The following is a 22,383-nucleotide window of genomic DNA, read 5'->3' as shown; positions in this document are numbered from 1 at the left end:
GAGGGCAGGGACTGTGTCCTGTTCCTTTCTGTTAAAACCCTTCACCAACCCAAACTGCGTTCAGGAGAGAGTCGTGAGCATGGGCATTCAGGATCTCCAAGATCTGGCCCTGCCTAACTTCCCAAACTCTTGCTCACCACTTGAACCTCGCAGCCTGCATTCTAGTATCATCTTACCATGAGAACATGGCATCTGACTCACTTTTACTGGCCCTTCAGCCTCCAGCTCCGATAGCACCCCCTCTAGCCAGCCTTCCTCTGCCTCCCCAAGCTGGTGTCCTGGCTCACAGCCCCGTCACTCCATGTTGCTCTGTACATATGTGTCCCTCACCAGCCTGTGAGCTTCAGGAGGGCAGGAACCATGTTTACGTCTCTCCATCTCCAGGGCCCAGCACAGTGCGTGGCATGAGCAGGTGAAAACGTACTGCAGGGAGAGCCGGATGTGTATGCCCTCTTTCCTGGCACCGTGACCCCACTGTTCCCTGCGCATCTTACCAGGGCGCTGGTGTAGGTGGGGTCTGAGGTGTCATCCTCCAGAAAGCGTGAGAGGCCGAAGTCGGACACCTTGCAGACCAGGTTGCTGTTGACGAGGATGTTGCGGGCGGCCAGGTCGCGGTGGACGTAGTTCATGTCCGCCAGGTACTTCATGCCCGCCGCGATGCCCCGCAGCATGCCCACCAGCTGGATGACTGTGAACTGCCCGTCGTTTTGCTGCAGGAGAAGTGGAGAAAACGCAAAGTCAATGGGAGGGTCTGAATCAGTCTCTGGATCGCGTTCACAATGGGAAGGCAGGGCCCCACCCCCCGGCCTAGGCTCCGTTTCAGGTGCTCGGGGACCGTAGGCCCAGGAGAGGCCACTTTCAGGGTGGTGGAGAGAAGAGACTGTGCAGCAGACACGGTTGGTTTGAACCTGGCTCTACCCCTTGCTGTCTGTGCAACCTCGGACAAATGACCTAACCTCTCCGAGTCCCAGTTTCCTCATGTGTGTGCTAAGTGGGGATGAGTGACAGCCACCTTCCAGTGCTGTCTGAGTTAAACAGGAGGGTATATGGGAGGGGCCTGGCACGTATGAGGTGCTTGAAAAATATCTGCTAAATGGCAGCTAGGCCAATGGCATACTTCCGACTCCTCGTCAGGGCTGTCTGTCTGGTTGACTGCACCCTCCTAGGGGGCCTGGAGTTTCCCTCTGTGCTCTGAACTCCTCCCCTGGCCTGTAGTGCTCTGGAGGAATCCAAAATTCAGTGAAAATTCTGGACTAGGGGTCTAAAGACGTGGTTCCAGTCCTGGCTTTCACCTTGACCCTCTGGATGACCCTGGGCAAACTCTACCTCTTGAGCCTCAGTTTTCCCTTGTGCATAATGAGAAGGCTGTCTACGAGCATGGATGGCAACCGATTTCAGGTTGTTTGCTAACTCTGATCAACTGCTTGTGGTTTCCTGGATTGAGTCTGAGATTTGCTTTTGAGTATGGTTGGAGAGATTTCTGGGATTGATTAGTGATGTCGGCCGTGGGTAAGGGAATGGAAAGTGGCAAATGTACAGGACATTCCTGAGCTAGATCTTTTCCAAAACCCTCTGAGGCTCTGACGGTATGAAGCTATGTCTGCCACTCCTTTTCCTGCCCCGCCCATGGTCCCCTACCCGGAGGAAGGAGTCCAGGGAGCCATTCTCCATGAACTCAGTGATGATCATCACGGGCGTGCTCTTGGTGACAACACCCTCCAGGTGAATGACGTTGGGGTGGTCGAACTGGCCCATGATGGAGGCCTCGCTCAGGAAGTCCCGGCGCTGCTTCTCAGTATAGCCCGACTTGAGCGTCTTGATGGCTACAAAGATCTCTCTCTTGCCTGGCAGTTTCAGGTGACCACTGCACACCTCACCAAACTCCCCTGGACAGACACACCAAGAGGGGCAAGATGTCACATGCCAGGGGAAGTGTCACCTCCCTGCTCCCTGTAACCCTCCCCCCCCCACTCCTGGGGCCTCCTCAATGTTCTACTCATCCTCTTGGACACAGAATCCCTTTGTAGAATATGGGGGCCCACCTTTGAGAGTAAGAGTAAACTCTTCATGGCTGTCCCATGGTGTTTGGATGGCATGGTGTGAGGATGTAGGGGAACCTGGGGAGATGGAGGGTGGGACATGGGATGAGTGGTGGGAAGGACAAAGCACTGGGCTGAGTCCAGAGAACTGGGTTCCAGACTTAGCTCAATCTCTGATGTGATGTACAAATTCCTTGCCGGCCCCGTGCCTCAGTGTCCTTATCTGTCGATGAGGTAGTTTTACTGGATGACCTTTGAGGGACTTTTCCATTGGGCATTCTGAGCCTTCAGGGCTTGGAAGGTTCTCTGAGGGATCTGCCCCACATCCTACCCTCTGTCTCAGGAGTACACATTGGGGTGGTTACACATGGTTGAAGTCACAGTACCTGGGAGGGCACCAGCCACCTACCTGCTCCGATCACCTGCTCAATTTTGACACAGGAGATGTCGATTTCCTTGGCAAACTCCCGCACTGCCTCATTGGGGTCCTCGTAGGTGAACGGGTCGATGTAGATCTTCATGCCTGGGGTCACTGAGGGATAAGACTAGGCTTGGTCAAATGCCCAGATTCAGGATGTGGACAAATGGAAAGGGGAGAGCCAGTCCAGCCATGGATGGACGTATACTCCCATGTGGTTCCCCTAAGACCTTGGCCACCCCCTGCAGGTCACTTGACCTCTCTGGGCCTCGGAGAGCAGATGGGCACTGAGCAGAGGGTGAGGGGAGCAGGTTGCTCAGCAGGGATAGCAAATAGGTTCTAGCTCTTGTTCCAACTCTAATTGACTACCTGGAGCTGCTGCAAGACTGTCAGGATTGATTAGCAATGTCTGTTATGCGTGTGGGCATAAAAGGAAGAAAGGATAGTTAGGGTTGTCACTCCTGTGATAGAGAATCAGGAGGAAGGCAGTCAAGAAGGAAAGGGGAGAACTGTAACAAAAATACAGAAAGAGCAGGCCATAGACTGTGTTCTTGGGCTTCTGCTAAGGAGGTCTCCCTATTTTTCAAAGGCCAATTCAAGCCTCCTCTCCCCTCAGGAGACCCTGGCTGCCTCAGCCCTCCCAGACAGCGCCAGAGCCTGGAGGCTGCCTCACCATGGCTCCTGGGACCACCTCCGGGGTCCCCCACTGGCCAAGTCTAAAAACTTTCTGGATCTCAAATTCCCTGTTGATCAGCATGAGGCAGGATATGGACAAAATTCCTGATCTGATGTGAATTTTTATTTTTTTATGCAGAGGAAGGAAGGAGGTGACTTGGATGTCAAAGACCTAATTCTGACCCCAGCACTGAGTCCACAAAAGCTTTGAAAAAAAAAAAGGAAAGATGATCCATCCCACATTGCCCCTCCCAGATAACTGGTCTTCCGCTTCTCTGACCATCTGGCCCTCTCTCAGCCCAGGCTTCCTCCTAGCTTCCCCAGCTCCCTGCCCACATCCTCCCACTGCTCCCGGAGCTGTGACTTTCTGGTAGCAGCTGTAGGAGTTGGGAGCTGGAGTCCCTGGGTCATGAGTAAGACTTGGTTGGTTGATGAGTGGGTCATCAACCCTGCACAGCTAGTGTGACCTTGGACATGTTAGTTGACCACTCCCAGCCTCTGTTTCAGACATTCCAGGAATCCAGGAGGTGAGACCTCTAAATAGGGATTGGAAAATTGGCCCACTATCTGTTTTGTAATAAGGTTTTATAAATAAAGTTTTATTGGAACGCAGCCACACACATTCCTTTTGCCTGTGGTTGCTTTCACGCCACAGTGGCTGAGTTGAGTAGCTAAAATAGAGACTATATGGCTCGAAAGCCTAAAGTATTTACTATCTGGCCCTTTACAGAAAAGTTTGATAACCGCTGCTCTAACACATGAGCTTTACACTGAGTGGCCAGATTATTATGACCGGCCAGATTATTATGACCACCCCATCAATACTTCGTTGGGCCGCCTTTTGCCTTCAATACTGTGGCGATTCTTCTTGGCATTGACTTCACGAGACGTGGAAAGGTGATGCGAGGAATCTGATACCATGCCTGATGAATAGCACTGTCCAGTTCTGTGAGATTTGATGGTTGTGGAACCAGCTGCCTGATGGCTCTTTTAACTTCGTCCCACAAATGCTCAATTGAATTGAGATCTGGTGATTGTGGGGCTACCTAAGCAAGGTAAAGTCTCCCTCATGTTCTTTTTAAAAAAAATATATTTTATTGATTTTTTTACAGAGAGGAAGGGAGAGAGATAGAGAGTTAGAAACATCGATGAGAGAGAAACATCGACCAGCTGTCTCCTGCACTCCTCCCGCTGGGGATGTGCCCGCAACCAAGGTACATGCCCTTGACCGGATTCGAACCTGGGACCTTTCAGTCTGCAGGCCGACGCTCTATCCACTGAGCCAAACCGGTTTGGCTCCCTCATGTTCTTGAAACCACCCCTGCACAATACGAGCACCGTGGCATGGCGCACTGTCTTACTGGAAGAAGCCACTCCATTGGGATACGCCATCAACATGATAGGATGAACTTGATCAGCAGCGATACTTAGGTATGTTGTGCTATTCAGACGTTTATAATGACCTGGCCCTCTAGCAACTTCAGTGGGAAGTTATAGCTAATTTGCCTACAAACGTCAGGTGGTCATAATAATCTGGCCACTCAGCGTATTTTGGATTATTTGTCCAGCCCTTTAGGTCAGGGTTTCTTAATCTGAGTCTGTGAACCACTTGGCAGTTCCAGGGTGGCTTTTGGGGCGGGACAGGGGTGGAGTCTAGTAACCTCTTAAAATGCATTTATTATTATTGCCTTTTTGAATTAGAAAAGTAATGCATGTTCCTTATAGTCTGAAAACTCTGGAAGTAAATATTGTTGAAAGTAAAAGTTCTCCAAAATCCATCCCTGAGTGTAGACGTTTCCTATCTCGTAATTTTATATACACACATATGCAAACTTCTGTTTCTCTGGCCATAGGATCCAAAACTTTCAGCCTAAGACCCTCCCCACCAAAGAGGTTAAGAACCACCATGCTAGCCTGTGGGAGCCTGGAGGAGGGCGTGGGCGTGTGCTCTTTTCTCACTCCCTTCCTGGCGCACTGCATACAGCTGCGCACACAATAGACACTCAGTGTCAGAGCTGAGCGGAATCCAGATGATGGAGATAGAAGACTAGCAGTTGCTATTTACTGAGGCCTTTGTCTGTGCCTGACACTGTGCCAGGGTCTTGATATGCATTCTCTCTCTCCTCTGCCCGACAACTTGAGGAAGAGATCATTATTCTCATTGCACACATGTGGGAACCGCAGCTCAGAGAGGCAAGTCATCTGCCCAAGGCCACACAGCTAGCCGATGGCACCGCCAGGATTTGAACCCAGGTCTGTCAGGCTTGAGCCAAGGGCCAGTCCTCTTAATTACCATGCTCACTGCCTCCTGGATGAAGTCCAACCAGATCTGGTCCCTGCATCCTCCTCCTGGAGTATTCAGCCAGGACTCCTTCCCCAAGAGCAGGGACACAAGCTCCCTGGAGATGCTCCCTTTGTTGTTCGGACTCTGATTGGCCTGTGGGTCTTGGGGGCTGGCTTTTAGCCTCCCTCCTAATAGAACTGGGAGAAGCCCTTTCTGCTGGGTCAGCTGGGAGGGAGGACAGGAATGGGTCAGTTCAGGGTGCTGAGGAGAAGCACAGAAGGAGCTCAAAGCCTACTTGGGTGCTGCTAACCAATCAGGTGCCATCCCCAAGTCTCGGCCAGAGTGATGATCAGGAGGACAGAGGCAAGTGCCTTCACCTGGCATTCCATGCCCTCATGATGAGCCCCATGGACAGTCCCTTGGTCCTCAACATGCCAGCAAAAAGGAATGATTTACCCAGAGGTCCCAGAAACATACCCCCGCTCCTCCAGGGCGCAGAGGCTGTGTCTGTTGTTCATGCTACACCAGGACCTGGCAAGGAGGGTGCTAACTAAATGCTATTGATGGAAGAACTGCATCACTCATTGATGTGCCCTCTTTTTCCCTCTCCACCTCTTTGGGGTCATGAATGCCTTTGAGAATTTGGCAAAAGCTATGAATCTCCTCCTTGGAAAAACATCCACATGTGTGTACACTCCCATGTTCAGAATATCATTTTGGAATTATAGGCCCTGAAGCTCTAGGGGTCTGTGAGCCCCACGTCATGAGCCCCAGAATATTTTCTCTGGAGAACATATGTGAAGGTGGTACGCAGTAGATGCTCAATAAACATGTATCGAATGCAGGACTCGGAGTGAAGCCATCCTGCTTCTGTGACCCTTTGGTTTCACCTCCCCATTAAGAGCACCATTGGCTCGCAGTTCAGTGTGGATTCCCAGGCAGGAGACCCTGTTCTAGGCACTTGAAAGGTATTGACCCAGTGACTCCTTCTAACAACCCTACCAGGTCAATGCTATTTATTTAGGCCGAGCCTTATGAAATTGTCACTGTTTGACTGCTTTGGACCTACAAAAACGGCAATTTCATTTGGTCCAACCTAATGTTGTACCTCCTTTTCCTTGGGTGAAGAAACGATGGCATAAGAAAGGTGAAATGACCTGCCCGAGGGGGCATGGAACGGACAGTAAGTGGCAGGAGTGGGGTTTGAATCCAGGTGGTCTGGCTGAGGCTATACTGCCAGCGTTTTCTGCTGCTTCCCGGCTTGTCTCCTGGAATCGAAGGGGAGCTCCTCATGGCCACAGCCTTGCACAGGAGCTGGCTCCCAGGAGGGGCATTTGCTGAACTGAAGTTGCATGAGGACCTCTGCAGGCAGACTCTTCAGAAAAGACTGGGCTGGTGTTTAGATGAGGCATGACTGTCAGGGCCATCACCTGTCATCCTGGACCTACGTGGGGAATTCAGGACGAGTGAGGAGGGACCAGGCGCTCAGAGACCTGGGCTTGAACTCTGGATCTGCCAGAAATGATGGTCACAAGGAAACAGGACCCACCTCACAAGGGGCTTGCAGGGATTAAATGATAATCTTTTTAAAGGGCTTAGTAGAGTGGTTGGCAAATAGAAGGCACTGACTGATGGCTAACTATTATAATGAAGAGTCATAATGAACTGTTATAATGGCTATTGTTAAATATTATTATTACAAAGCACTTCAATATCCATTCATTTATTTACTTCTCACAGCTTTGTGAAAGAAGTATCATTCCTGCTACTTCCCACATAAAGATGCCAGCCCGGCCGGCGTAGCTCAGTGAACCAGGAGGCCATGGTTCGATTCCCGGTCAGGGCATATGTCCGGGTTGTGGGCTCGATCCCCAGTGTGGGACATGCAGGAGGCAGCCAATCAATGACTCTCTCTCATCATGGATGTTTCTATCTTGCTCTCCCTCTCCCTTCCTCTCTGAAGTAAAAAAAATTAAAAAAAGAAATCAATCAATAAATAAAGATGCCCAGACTCAGAGAGGTTCGATGACTTCCCCAAGGCAACCTAGCTGGCCGGTGGTGGAGTAAGAATGAGAAATCAGGTCAGTCCCTCTGGCTCCACATCCAGGCACCATAGCCGTTGGTATTCACTCAGCACCTGCTGAATGACGGAACACATGAGCCCGTAAAGGGGACATCAGCCCAGTCACACGCCTCTCAGCTTCCTCCAGGGTCCTGACCACACAGGGCTGCTGGTGGACAAGGGATCCCAGGGCTGGCAGTGCTTCGAAACTAACAGTCCTGCTCGGACACGGGGAGTGAGCCTGAGCTCCCGATCGCGTTGATCTATGAATCAATCCCGGGGTCTAGTTTTAAAATAGCTCCCTGCGGCCACCTGTCTCCTTGTTACTCACTCATCCTCTAAATAGTGATGCTCCGAATGGCTCCAGGTGACAGCGTGTGTGAGCTCAGCCGGGTGGAGACAGCACAGTGTGGCTAAGAGCCTGCATGCTGCAGCCAGACACCCTCGGTTCGCACCCCAGCCCCTGCCCGAGCAGCTGTTGACTCGAACTCACAGTGGGAAATTATAAGGATTAAATGGATGCATACACGAACAGCACAAAAACAATTCTAGGCACGTAGAACGCAGTCAGTATGTTTAGCTACCTCTACGATCATGATTTTATAACTTGGGGACTCGGAGGGCGTGATGTAATTTGTGACTTTTACTTTGATGTACAGGTGATTTTTATTTCCGTGTAGTTAAATTTGTCTGCCCTTTTCTTTGCTTTTACACTTTCGAAAGCCCTTTTCTATTCACAGCACAGTTAAATGGTTACCTAAATTGTCTTCTGGAAATTTGAATGGCTTAACCATTTTTACATTTATGTCCACAGTGATGGTTAAGCCCAGGAACTTTTACTTCAAACCGAGTTTCACCCAGAGGCTTAATCTGGAATTCCCATCTCTGCCCTTCTTGCCGACCCCACATCCAGTCCTGCAACAAATTCAGTGGTTCTACCTTCAAAATATGTCAGAATCCAATCACTTCCCACCATCTCCATCACTGCCCCCTGGTCTAGCCATCATCATACCATCCCTGGGTTATCCTAACAGCCCCCTCACGGGTCTCCCTCCTTCTGTCCTTGCCTGGCCGCACCTCACCCTTCTGGGCATTTTCTACATGGCAGCCAGGGAAGTCCTGTCAGAACTGTAACTCAGAGCCCATCAGTCCTTTGCTCAGATCCTTCTAGAAGCTCCCCATTTCACTCAGAATAAAAACCAAGAGCCTTCGATGATTGACAAGAATCTGCATGTTGTGGCCCCTCATACTCCCCCCCCTCACCCCCTTACTCTGCTCCAGTCCCACTGGCGGCCCCTTGGCTGTTCCCGAAACCTTCCAGACATAGCGCAGGCTCAGGGCTTGGCACTGGCTGCTCCGTCGCCTGGGATGCTCTTTCCTAAGGTATCGCTGCACAGCTTACTCCCCCAGCGCCTTAAGTATCTTTGTTCAGATGAAACCCTCTCAGCAAGGCCAACCCCAACTCCCCTAGTTAAAAACAACCCTGAACCACCACTGTCAATTCATGACTCTGCTTCTTTCTTGCCTTTTCCCCACAGCATTTTCATCTTTTAATATATGGTATGCTTCACTCATTTATGACATGTATATATATATATTTTATTCTCTGTCCCTGACGCTAGAATATAAGTTCACGGGGGCCGGGATATTTGGTTTGTTGACTTGTATGTCCCAGCACCTGTCACAGGGCCTGGCATACATGGGAGGCTACAGCAAATACGTGACACGTGACTGGACATGCTGATGGCCCCCCTTTATCCAGTGGCCATCTGAGGAGCCCTAGGATACCCCACTGAGTACAGTTTGAGAACCTATGTTAGACCCACTGGGAATTCCTGTTCCCTGAGTGAGGTCTCTGACACACCTTCTCCCCACCCCCATGCTCCCCCCCACACAGAGTCAGTTCTGCCAGGGCCCAAGGGAGAGCAAGCTATGCTCTGCTTTTCTCTCCGCTGGACCCCTTGGGAGGGGACAGCGCTCTGGGTGTGTGTGGCACATGTGCTCCCAGCCTGGCCTAAGGTGGGAGGGGACAGTTGGGGGAATGGAGGCACTGAGTGGGAGTGAACGGTCACCAGACGAGTCACCTGGAAGGAATGACACGAGGCCTCCCTCCTCCCTTCTCTCTCGTCTCCCAGGCCGGAGCCTAGGGTCCTCATCACCTCACTCAGCTCATGTGTTTGTTCTATAAATACGTGAGTAGTGATTACTGTGTATGGGAAGCGTGCTGGGGCCGGGGAGGCGGTGGTGAGGGTCAGACACCGTTCCAGGTCTCCGTGTGCGCCCGTGACAATGTTGGAGAGAGAGGGAGCGGCCAGCCCAGTGCAGCCAGGTAAGGGGTGTTGTGCAAACACGGACAACAGCCCTAAACCCGGCTGGGGTGGGGTCAGGGAAGGCTTCTCAGAGGGGTCTGTATGAGGCCTGAGGGAGAGTAAGAGATGCTCAGGGAAAGAGGACAGGAGAGTGACCAGGCAGAGGGAACAGCATGTGCAGAAGCCGAGGTGACAGTGAGCACGGCCCGTTCAGGGGACAGCTTGTCATTCAGTCTGACTGCAGCAGAAAGAAGGCTGGAGAAGTTGCCGGGGAACTGACAGTGCAGGGCCCAAGGGTGCCAGCCCCGCTGGGGCATACATACTGTGGCCACTGGTGTAGTGCTGCAGCTTGTCCGTGTACTCCGAGTCAGCACGCTCAAACCCCCGTCTTCTGGAACAAGAGCAAAGGGCTGGAGCCACCTGGAGGCGCCCAGGGAGCTAGGAGCCACAGCAGGTGATAGGGAGAGGGTGGGCAGGCCTTTGGAAGCACATCCCTGTCAGAGGCCTCCCTGCCTGCCCCTCGCCTAGCAGCCTCACCCGTCGGGGCCCCACTCATCCCTTCCCGCTCTCCCACTTCAAGTCCAGGCTCGCTGTTTCCCCCACCCCCTTTCAAAGAGCAAAGTCATCGCCTCTGGTCATGGCCCCTGGCCCCTGGCCCCAGAAACCCTGGGGGCTTCTGTCCATCTGACCTTATGACCCTGTGTCCTCTAAAGTGGGGAACTCTTGCCCAGCCGGCGTGGCTCAGTGGTTGAGCTTCAACCTATGAACCAGGAGGTCACGGTTTGATTCCTGGTCAGGGCATGTGCCCAGCTTGTGGGCTTGATCCCCAGTGTGGGGCATGCAGAAGGCAGCCAATCAATGATCCTCTCTCATCACTGATATTTCTGTCTCTTTCTCCCTTTCCCTTCCTCTCTGAAATCATTAAAAATATATAAAAAAATAAAGTGGGCAACTCTTTAAGGAAGAAGAGTTTCTCTTCGCCTTTCCCCAGAAGTCAGGGAACCACGCCCCCTTCCTGCACATGCCATCCCAGCCAGTGGGGGTGCTCTTCCCCCACCTCCTCCTGCCTGTGTCCTCTCCCTCTTCCCAGCCACCTCAGCCAGGACGCCTTCCCTGAGCTCCATAACCTCCCATCTGACACTGCTTACGGCCCTGATCATGAAGGGGCCTCAACTAGTGCAAAGGCAGGGCGATCTGTATTCCCTCCACCACCCCCTTAGCTCCCAGCACCCTGCGGTCCTCCTGCCCACTGCTCTGAGACGCTCCTCCTGCTGAAGTATGGGTGTCTCAGTGTGCCACCCTGAACAGTGGGCTTGTCAAGGGCAATGGGATGGGCTGCTGACGGTGGCTGTTTAGGAGGAGGTGGGAGAGGCCACTTGGGGGTACCCAGGCCGACCCGAGCCTCTCTCGGGCCCTGGTACTGATGGAAATGCCTCCTCCGTTGACAAACACTGTTCAGGAATGGCGGAATGGATGCACGCCGGGCCTGGAGGGGCTGGGGGACACCCACCCACCTGTTACACACGATGGCGATGACAACCACGGCGATGAGGAAGACCAGGGCAGCCGCCGAGGAGCCGACGATGAGTGGCAGCTTCTCCTGGATGCTGGTCTGGTACTCGGCTGGGGAGAAAGCGCACGCAGTGTTCTCAGCCTGGCGCCGGGAGCCCCAACAGCCCAGCGCCCTGCGGGGTCTCCCGGGATCCCAGGCTCTGTTCCTGCTCCTCACAGAGTCCCTGTCACATGCTCAGGTGGAGAACTGGCTGTCACTGGCTCACTAGTTACCTTGGACACGTCCATGAATTGCTCTAACTCTCAATTTCTCAACAATAACATGGGTATAATATCCATATCTCAATGTGGCTACGAAAATCAACAACAATAAGCTGCCACATAAGGAGAGACAGTGGTAAGCACAGACTCTGAGGCCAGACTCCCCGGGTTTGAGTCCCAGTGGTGCCACTTACTGTCTGTGTGAACTCTCATAGAGCGACTTACCTCTCTGTGGCTCAGTTTCCTCCTCTGTAAAGTGGGGAGAATCATACTTCTCACAGAGTTAGCGCTCACCAAATAGGACGTGAGGTTATAGTTGTCGTTTCTGTGAGCCTGGGGGCCCTTGCACCAACCAGCCAAGCTCCGGGCCAGCTTTATTGGTGACGAGGCTCCAGCATTTCCCTCACAGTGTCCCCATCTCTTCCAGCATTAGTTCTTATCCCCAGTCCCCCTTCCTCACAGCCAGCGTTTTCACCTTTCTCAGCCCTCGTGAGTGCTGGGTGAGCGTCACTGACATGGGTGCTGGAGGACTGTCCCAGATCCTTTCTTTATTATTCCACAAATGTGTGCTGGCGCTGAGACCCAGGACTGACCTTGTCCCTGACTTTGACAAGCCCGTCTGGTCATGAAAGCAAATGGGAATAATAATAGAATTTAAAACGATGATGATGTTGGTGACATTGAGAATGTACTGAGTGGTTTGCAAGAGCGAGGCCAATGCCGAGTGCATTTTACGCATTGTCTCGGTTAAGCCCACAGCCTTGGGTCAAACAGATCTGGGTTCAAGTGTTGGCTTTGGCCACTTTCTGTGTGACCTCACTAAGCCTCAGTTTGCTCATCTGTAAAATGGATTAACACTTGGAGTGGGGGAAACGAGTTAAGTCGGCTCGCGTGAATTGCGCGTACTCCGCGGGAGCCGTCTTAACTCGGTTCATATAGATTTGCGGTGGAGTGCGGGAAACGTGTAAACTCGGGCCGATTGTAACTGCGTATTACCAAATATTTGTTTGTTTGCCGTTCACAAAGATACCTACCTGCGTATGCGAACCGTTTCATACCCATTGGGGTAATAGGTATCATAAAAATCCCTGATTTTGCTCGGGAAACCTAAATAATTGCCCGCGCCATCTTATATTTTGGCGGGAAATTCACCCCACACCGGAGTGTTAACATAGCCAGTGCATCACTGGGCTGTTCCGAGAATCAAACAAGATACATAGCATTCTTAGCACAGTGACCAACCCTTAAAACACTCAGTAACATTAACAGCTGATATTTACTGAGTGTTTAGTACGTGCTTCCCACAGCAAGGGCCTGTGCTAGGGCCTGTACATTTGTTCCCATCCTTGTACTATGATGCTAATGAGATAGCTGTTATCATCCCCCTTTACAGAAGAGAAAAACAGGCTCAGAGGGGTAAGGTACGTTGCTTCGGGCCTGAACCTCCATTGTAATTTCCATCTGTCAGGCACCAGAGTCCACCCTCTTTAACTCTGCTGCCCTTCAAAGATCATTAGAGCAGGAAGGGTACATAGAGACCACGTGGTCCCCGACTGGGAGCCACAAAACACACGGGCTGCAACCTCCCTTTCTCTGGCCCAGGGTAGATGTTACTAATCCATCCCAGCGCGTCTCCCTGCTGAACTAGTGCAGGGACGAAGCAGTTCTGTGTTTTCAGGTTGAATATGATTGCTTTCATTGTATAGATGAGGAAAATCTGGACCACAGAATGGGTGTGATTTGCTCAGAGCGACTGCACGTCGGTGCTGAGCTCCCAGGAGTCGTGGGAAAGGAAGTGGCCCGGCTGACGTGATGGTAACGGATGATATCACAAGCCTTTCCCGGCCACAGGACAGTGCCTTTATATAGGGCTGTGCAGTTTGTACAGTGCACAGAGGCTCCCAGCCAGGAGGGAAGGGGGGCTGATTGACATCAAGGAGCAGGGGGGTGCCGTTTCTAATGGGCACAAAGGCGCTGTGTGGGAAGGTGGCTCTTGGGCTTGTTCTGTTTGTGGAGTCAGTACCCCCCCTCCAACCCTCTGGCACCTCTTACCTTCTGTCATGGTCTGGAAGTACATCTTGCCACTGTAGCGCCCATAGCCTGCCACGGTGCGTGCCCGCACCTGGAAGACATAGATGGCGCCGGCTTTGAGGCCCTGCACAGTGACTGTGTTGGTGGGGCTCTTTATGGCCGTGGCGTTGTACTCACTGAGCTCCTGCCGAGGAACAGAGAAGATAGTTAGCGAGGTTGTTGCCCACAGTGGGCCCACAGCCCACTGACCACTCCTGCCACTTGTGGGGTGGGGCGGGGGGTGGGGGGGAAGGGTTCTGGCCACCAGATAGACATCTGTGGTTCTCAATTCTTCACTCCCTCCCAGTACAGAATCACACACCTGCAGCTTCTGCAAGTGATTTTGCAACCCAAGAGAAGGCAGAGTGCATTTCTCCTCCTCATGGATACTGAGTTTGTCTACATGACCTGCTTTGGCCACTGGAATATTCTAGAGGACATGATGCAAGCAGGGGCTTTACATATACTTGTTGACTTGTCTTGGCCTCCTGTGATTCTGCAATCTGCCATAAGGGGGGCTTAGCTGGGTAACAACTCGTTCCAGAAAGAGAGAAAGGGGGAAAAGATCTTGACCTAAATTCTAGAGTGAAACGGAGTCACCTCAGCTGACCGACAGATATAAACCTATGAGTAAGAAAAATAGCTACTTGTTGTAGGTCACTGGATTTGGGGTTGTTTGTTCTGCAGCATCATCTCAACAACAGCTGACTAATACACATATACTGAGTGGTCACTGTGTGCAGACTCTGGGGTCTAGACTGTGAATTCTTGTGGACAGCAGGGAGACGGCCCACATTGCTCACTTCTGCATCCCTCTCTCTGCCTCATGCCTTGATGGATTAAGAGGAAGGACCCCTATTCAGCCTTAGCACACTTGAGTCGGACAAGAATGAAGACCCAGAAAGGGAAAATTATGCTCAAGGTCACGTGCATCAGTTGATGGCTGCTTTGGGACTCAAAACCATGCAGCAGCCACCTCTAATGTTCATGTCTTTGGGTACCTTTGAGAGATGCAGAATGCCAATTCTCACCTCCTAAGTACTGCCCAGGGAGACCTGAGGAGCCTGGACAGAACAAAGAGCCAGCTGCTGCAATAGGGGTGGAGATGTGTTTGAATTGGATGCAAATGTTTACCTGCCTAGTTGATGCTCATTCAGGCACCTGTCAGCTGCCCAGAGAACCTTCTCCAAATACCCTCTTTGCATTAGGCCCTGGGCTGGGCACTGGGCACCAGTGAAAGCACAGGCCCTGGTCTTGGAAAGCCCAGTTCAGAAAAGCAAACAGGGTGGAGAACTTAACCCTTTGAGGATCTGGAACCCTTTTGAGAAGCTGATGAAAAGCTATGACCCCTTATGCAGAAAAACACGCATGCCAATCATGCACATGTCAGGGAGGCACAGAGCCCCTGAACACTCTCCTGAAACAATTAAATGAGTGCGAGCAATGTTATTACAGATAATAACTGTAACTACAAATGTTACTATTTTTAAAAATTCAAATGTAACTCTGATGTCCGATATTTTATTTGGCAGCCCTCTCTCCCTGAGCCTTTGCAAGTCCTGCTGCCCCATCTGAAATACCCTTTCCTCATCTGCCTGCAGTTCCCTTCTCCTTATTCAAGACCCAGCACCAGGACTGCCTCTGCTGGGGAGACTTCCCAGATACCCCAGCCAGATGGCGCAGGTCCATTGTCTCCCACCTATTGTTCTGATATACATGTCTTTCTTTTTAAAATATTTAAAAATATATTTTTATTGATACACGTGTCTTCTCTAAGGAGAATGTGGTACTCTGAGGGCAGGGATCTTATCTCATTCATCTCTGGGAACGCCCAGGCTCCACACATGGTAGGTCCTCACTAACCACCGACATGAATGAATATAGACTATTCACAATCTATGAACCCAGGATGTACTACCAGGCCTGGCCACTAGGTGCCGCCGTCTAACATGGGATCTGCTCGGGCTAGCGCTAGCCCAAGCCAAGGGGTCGGTTGTGCAGCCTGGGTGGGTGCCCACGCAGGCTGGAAGTTTCATGTTCCTGGTCATAAGAGGGAGATGGGAGGTAACAGTGGTCTCGGTGCCTTGGGAGAATGGAGAACAACCTGAGTGGATCCCTTCTCTAACGTGGGGCACAGGACCCTGCAGGGGATTGGAAGTCATTTCCAATGCGAGTTCTTCCACTTGCTTGCATTGTGACCTTGGGAAAGACCATTTCCCTGAGCCCTGTTTTCCATTCCAGAAAATGGAACAATAAATTCCAACCGCTCAGGGTTGTTGTGAAGATAAGATCTGATCAGTTAGTCTCCCCTACCCTAACCCCAAGAGTACCCTTATCTAAATAAGGATTATTTGGGTTAGGGGAATAAATTTAGTATGAAATCCACTAGTCCTTTGTTTGAGTCCTTATCCAGAGACTAAGGGCCAATGAGGCAGAGGGTGCATTGCTTAAGTCCTATGAGCCTCAGTTTTCTCATCTTTAAAATGGAACACAACTATATGCCACACACAGTGGTTGTTGAGATTCAATAGGAAATAATGGGTACAGATTTTCGGAGAGTCTCTAACACACATAAGGACTTAAGTGTCATCTATCACCATTGTTGTTATCATCACCAACGTTCATTAGGTGGGTGAATGAATGTGCAAGTGAATGAATGAGCAAACCTTCCCCTGTAGATACTGCTCCACATACACTAGGCAACACCTGGAATACAATCTGGACTTTCATTCACACATACACCCCCCGCCCCACCGCCCTCAATCTTTGCTCCCTCTGCCTGGAATGTCCTTTCCCTTCACTTCTGCCAAGTAGAAATTTCTGTTGAATAGATACAGAAATCAATGTGGCCTACACAGGCCCATCCGCCATAGCCGGCCTCACAAATGACTCTTCTCCTTGAGCTCTTGAGGAGCCAAAGGGAGCATGAACCCATGTGCTTTGGGGCAGCTGCCAATGGAGGCCACCTCCCCTGGGATGCTGGAACCGATGGACAAGGCCAGCCCTCGTCGGACTGACCACTATTCGTCAGCGACCTCTAGAAGACTTCCAGCAAAATGGTTGTCAGCTCTGGGCTCCGGGCTCTGGGCAGAATGGGAAATCCCAGTGAAGTTGGGGAGAGACCAAATGAAGAGCCTGCTCCAACGGAGCCCTTTCTAAAGAAGAAAAGGAAAAGTAGGAAAGGAGATAGGGGTGGGGCCCACAGGGGGCCGCAGGGCTCGGTACCTAACTTCCCTACCTGGGAAGATCTAGAGCATTCATTAAAGAAATCAATGCAGGCACCAGGAGGATTCTGACGTATCAGGTAAGAGCAGGCTGTGGACCTATTAGAAATAAATCTCACTACTTGCAGCCTGGCTGTCCCTCCCCGTGGAGAGGAAGAAAGTGTCTCCGACACTTTCACCAACTGCATTTTCTTTCTGTCCTTAAATCTTGCCATTTTCCTCAATCTGTCCTTCCACTGTTCTTCCTCTGCACACTCCTGTCTGTTCTGGGCTACACCTCCCCACTCCCGTCAAGCTCCACACTTGCATCTGCAAATCCCAAACCCACATCTGCCCCAGGAAAAGGCACCGCCATCTACTGGGAGTTGACTGTCACCCTTCCCTAGTCCCCTGAGTTTCAAAATATTGTCTGAATCTGGCAGTTTCTCACCATCTCGCCAACTCCATGCCACCGTCATTTCTCACTTGCTGTCCCATGAGATCCCTGTACAGAGTCTACCTGTATTCTCCACATAGCAAGCTACAGGAACCTTTTAAAGTAATGAACCAGATCACACCATTCCAAAACCTCCTGATGGCTTCCCATTGTACCTTAAATTGAATCCAGGCTCCAAAAGCCTGGCAGGCCCACCACAGCCTGCCCTGCCTCCCTCTCTAAACACCACCCCTACACACCTCTCCTTTGTTCATGTTACTCCTGCCACACTCACCTGCTCTATTCTCAGAGTGCAGCCAGCACCTTCCTGCCCCAGGGCCTTTGCACATACCGTTCTTGCCTCCTGGAATGATCCTGCTCTCATCACTCGTCCTAGCATCTTTCAAGGTTCAGCTCAAATGTCATCTGAATGAAGACTTCCTCTCACATATACCAGGATTATGGGGTCCTCCTTAGTCACCCCAGGGGACCTTTGCTGGCCCTTCTGTGGTTTGTATCTCATCTTGTCTAATGGCTATTTGTACCCGAACCCGTCTTTTTCTCTGGACTGTAAAGGGAAGGCCTCCAGGCATGTCTAGTTACTCTTGATGTTCCCAGCACCCAGTCCGAAGTTGGTGACAGTGAGTGTTGAATGAACCAGTGTCCCATCTCCCCACTGGCAGAGGCCAAGCTGCCTCCCTCTGTACCCCAGGCCCTGGGGAGAGGGGCTGATGGAAGCAGGGACACGTCTTATCACGGCCACACCTCAGGCTGTTCGTCTCCCGCCATTTATGCTGAAAATCCATCATCGGAGCCTGGTTTTGTCCACCTCTTAAAGGTTATCCCAGAAGCATCCCTGGGAGAAACTGGGAGACAGCAGAGCCAGGTGAAGAGTGAGAGCACAGGTCCACACCCCTGCCCTGCCACTTAGCAGCCGGGTGCTCTTGGACACGTTACACGATTTCTCCGTGCCTCAGTTTCCCCTCCTGCCCAACAGGGTGGATAGCAACGCTGCGAGAAGGAAGGAGGCAACGGATATGCTGTGCTTAGCACACAGTGAGCCCTCATGAAACGTGAGCAGGCGATAGCGGTGGCTGCTGCAAGGCCTGCTGGCCCGGCCACCTCTGGCATGGGCCTGGGGATGCCCAGGCAGCAGCAGAAAGTAGGGCAGAGCTGCCTCCTGGTTCACACCTCCACTGCCTCCCCAGCCCCTCCTGCGTGGGTAGGAAATGGGTCGTGGGCAGGACCTGTGCCGGGATTCCTCATTTCCGATCCAGTCTCTGGGGACAAACACTTTCCGTTTCATTTAATCATCAAGCTTCTTAATTAGTTTTTTTCCTTTTTGAATTCCGAGTTGCTAAGCTGCCCCCACCAGAGGAAGTGGACATGATTGCTCCTGCAGGGCCCAGGCTTCCTGAGCCTGGCAGCAGCTGGTCCCACTACCTGGGAGGCCCGGCTCCAGCAGGCCCTCCGGGGCCAGCGAGGCGTGGAGCTGCGTCCCTCCCGTCATCCCCTGGGGACACAGCAGAGGAGAGGCCAGGTCTCCACCTTGAAGAACAGGCCATGGGAAGGGATTCATCACTTCTTCATCCAGCCGCCATTTATCAAGTGTCCTTGGTGCCAGCTAGGCCCAGGTGGCTGGGGACCACGTGGTGAAGGGGACAGATGTGGTCCCTGGCCTCTAGGAACGCATTGCCAAGAGGAGGGATGGGTAAGGAAACGATCAGAAACCAGCCGGGTGAGGCTGGAGAGGTGTTTGATGAACCCCTGGGACCCTCCAGGGCTTGGGGGACCCAGCAGCTGACAGAGTGAGAAGGTTGGGCTCCGCCGGGCTGGCTGGAACTGTCTCCACCTCATTTCCTCTCAGTCCTTAGGGAAAGCCTTTCCGTCATTTCCATTTCCAACGGGCTCGGCCTCAACTAAAGCACGTCCCATAGTCACTCACGCCTTAGTCCGAAAGGGAGTCCAGTGGAACATTTTCCAGGGGCCCCTGCAATCTCTGAGGCTGTCTGTGCCTCCGGGAGCAGGTAAGAAAAGTCACCAGTCACACAGCGTTCCCTAGGCCTCTGATGCTCAGCCGCCTAGGCAGGCCTCACATGCACACGTGCTCAGCTCACCGGCCTTACACCGCGAGGCCTGGCCCACCGTGCGGCAGGCAGGGCAGGGGAGGGAGGCAGGGAAAGCACACTCCACTTTGCTGAGGGCCAGGCACCTGCTGGGCACTATACCCGCACAGCCCCCAGGTGAGGGAGGGGGTCTCATTCGCCCTTGACCCAGGAGGAAACTGCGGCTCAGAGAGAGAATGATGGCTGCCCACGTTCACACACTGGCTGCTGGTGGGGCTGGGATTTGAACCCACGGCTTCTCACTCCTAGTCCAATGCTCCTTCTACTACACAGTGGCTTCCAACCCCAGGCCCCTGGCTTCTAGAGGTCCCCAAAGGGAGTGACAAGGGTCTGAGTTAAAAGCTCAAAGAGAAAGCACGCTCCCCCCAGACGAAGGGCATGCAGGCAAATGAAAAGCAGTGTTTTAGCTGGAAGCCGAGCAGCACAGGAGAAAGCTCCTCTCTGGGCAGAAGCTCTCGAGCAGTGTCTCGGCTTCGGAATGGGTGAATGACCAATCCTTGCTTAATAAACGCAGCTTTTGGGAAACCCAGGTCTTCAGAGCTTCAGGACAGCTGAAGTCACAGGGGAAAGGCCTGTGACCACCGCATGTTACTGAGGTTGCCGGCCAGGTCCCCAGACCAGAAAAGTCAGACTCAGAGAGGTCAAGGCACCCCCCTGAGGCCTCACAGCCAGGCAGGAGCAAAGCCACAATTTGAGCCTGAGGCCAGTGCTCTTTCTGCTTCAAGGTGGTGTCTCGTCTTGCAGGACAGTGGTACCCCAGGCCCGGCCTGAGTGGGGGGGGCCATCAGGGAGGTGGGGGTGGGGAGCGCGCCAGGAGCCTAGGTACCTTCTCGTAGTACTGCAGCTCATAGTCCAGGATGACACCGTTGGGCTGGTCAGGCTGGGACCACGACAGGGTGATGCTGTCCACGGTGCGGCTCACCTGGTGCATGATGGACACAGCTGACGGAGCTGGAAGAGAGGTCAGAGGTCAGGGGTTGGGGTGGGCATGAGAGGGTGCAGCGTCTGGCCCAACCTCAGAGGCGCCCAGAAGAGGGGAAGCATCTCGCCGAGGCCACACCCTGGGGGGCCAGCAGGTGCAGAGGGACTCATGCAGGGTCACAGGTGCCCCCACTTGGCCAAGGTGATCCAGCCCCGAGGAGGGACACTGCACTCCCTTCACCTCCTTCCCTGTGACTCACCTTCTAGCAACGAGCAAAAGTGGCAGAATGTGTCCCTATAAAATGACTGCACTTTTCAAACTTGAGGGGCATCAGATTTGTGAAAACTCATATTGCTGGGCACCACCGCCCAGATTCTGATGCCACAGGTCTGGGCGGGGCCTGAGAACCCGCAGTTCTAAGCAGCGCAGGTGCTGCTGTCCACTGGGAAGGGAGGTAACCTGTCCCAGGTCACCTAGCAGGCAGAGGTGGGGCCAGGGCCAGAGCCCGGACCAGCTGGTCTCGTATCTTTTCTACCCACCACGCTGCTTCTCACAGCCTGGCTTCTGCCCACGACTGCCCCTCTCACTGCCCAGCCTAACCTGTTCCTGGGGCCTTTGGGCCCAGGTAGTCTCGAAGCAGAGGTACAAGTAGTTCCAAGAGGCGAAGGCCGAGGTTGCGGAGCAGCTGGGGGCCAGGCCTCCAGGCCTGGGGGCTTGTCCTATCCTGAGGCACTGGGGAGCCACAGAGGACTGCAGTGGGGCCAGGAACCCGCTCCTCCACTAAAACACAAGCTGCCATCACGCTTGTCATCTTGACAGCCCCTGTATGCCCAACGATGACCAGACAAGGAAAAAGGCCCCCACAGCTAACACCTAACACTTCCTTGTTCACTCCTGGCACTTTTCCAAGTGCTTTACGTCAGTTAACTCACTTAACTGCTATATCAACCCCATGAGGCTGTTATTATTAATGAGTATACCCATTTTATGGGTGAGAAAACGGAGGCACTGAGGTATGAAGTTAGCAGGTAGTGGAGCTGATCTTTGAATCCAGGCCCACCTGGGTCCCACACAGGCTTTCTCCTCCAGTGGCCGTGGCTGATGCAGGCTGACCAGGGAGGTCTGGAAAGCAGTGACCCTCACAACACCCTGGTCCAGATCCCACGCTGTTGCTGCGAAGCGCACTTTACTCGGCTTCTGTTGACTCATCTCACTACCACCCACCTGGCCCGCCCCGGCTCCGGGAGCTCAGCTGTTGGTGGAGGCAGGTCCCACATGGCCGTGGGGGTCTGGGCCTGGCAGGCTTAGCTGGCAGATTTGGGTTACAGGCAGCTAACCCGGCTCTGATCCTGTAAGCCCCGTATCCCTGGGTGTGGCAAGGAGGCGGCATTGCTGGGAAGATGATCAAGGCAGGCCAAAGGGGGCCAAGCAGGGCTGGCCTTTCTGCCGGAATCCGGGGGGGATTAACAGCGGAGAACAGGGAACAGCTGGATGTGCTCTCATCCCTCCTGCCGCCTGCTGTCCACCCTGGGGTGTCAGGTTTCCCTGTAAGCTGGTCTTCAGGGAATTCTGGTATTTTCAATTACCAGCCGGGCATGCTGGCAGGGCGATGGGGTCAGCGATGTCCTGTGACCCCTGCAAGGAGATGGAGCCCCAGGGAGCAAGCACAAAAGAGGCTTGTGACCGAGAGGGGAAGCAGGGAGGCCAGCCAGGCGGGGCCTGTGTGGCTGGAGCAGGTGGTCAGGGGCTCTGCTGCCTCCGGCGAGCCCTGGGGGAGGATCCGTCCCTTCATTAGCTGAGACCTGGGGGAGCGGGCTTCGTGTGTGCCTCCGTGTCCCCCGCAGGGCGTGAAGGGGTGGACTGAGGTGGTCTCTGAGGGTGTTCTGGGACGAGTACCCTTTGATAGGAAGGAAGTCTGGGGGCTGATGACCTGCCTGCTCAGCGTTGCCTCCATAGCCCTGAGCTCTGAGGAATGAAGGAGAGCCCTACACTCGGCCTTTACTCTTCACCAGTCAGAGGACCCCATGAGCTTAGAGGGCATGGGGAGTCGCTGGGCATCGGGCAGC

The 22,383-nt window shown here is 53.0% G+C and overlaps 1 protein-coding gene across 4 annotated transcripts in view; it reads right to left on the bottom strand.

Moving 5' to 3' along the window:
• The window catches only part of EPHB2 (EPH receptor B2), a 180,603-nt gene that overhangs the window by 6,000 nt on the left and 152,220 nt on the right, over window positions 1-22,383 (bottom strand). Inside the window, exons 6-13 of one of the 4 annotated variants that reach the window (XM_070404317.1) lie at window positions 20,222-20,346; window positions 13,613-13,775; window positions 11,302-11,410; window positions 10,111-10,178; window positions 2,449-2,571; window positions 2,043-2,117; window positions 1,639-1,886; window positions 495-710 (exon numbers count right to left, since the gene is read on the bottom strand). In XM_070404317.1, coding sequence (XP_070260418.1) covers window positions 495-710; window positions 1,639-1,886; window positions 2,043-2,117; window positions 2,449-2,571; window positions 10,111-10,178; window positions 11,302-11,410; window positions 13,613-13,775; window positions 20,222-20,346 — 1,127 coding nt within the window. The remainder of the gene's footprint in view (window positions 1-494; window positions 711-1,638; window positions 1,887-2,042; window positions 2,118-2,448; window positions 2,572-10,110; window positions 10,179-11,301; window positions 11,411-13,612; window positions 13,776-20,221; window positions 20,347-22,383) is intronic. The other 3 variants (XM_070404318.1, XM_070404319.1, XM_070404321.1) reach the window with 3 other exon arrangements.

Source organism: Myotis yumanensis, unplaced genomic scaffold (assembly GCF_028538775.1).
Source record: "Myotis yumanensis isolate MYYU_CA2020_CCGP unplaced genomic scaffold, mMyoYum1.0.hap1 SCAF_2, whole genome shotgun sequence".
NCBI lineage: Eukaryota > Metazoa > Chordata > Mammalia > Chiroptera > Vespertilionidae > Myotis > Myotis yumanensis.
The sequence above is the reverse complement of the archived record's forward strand: the minus strand, read 5'-3'. Positions and strand labels throughout refer to the sequence as shown.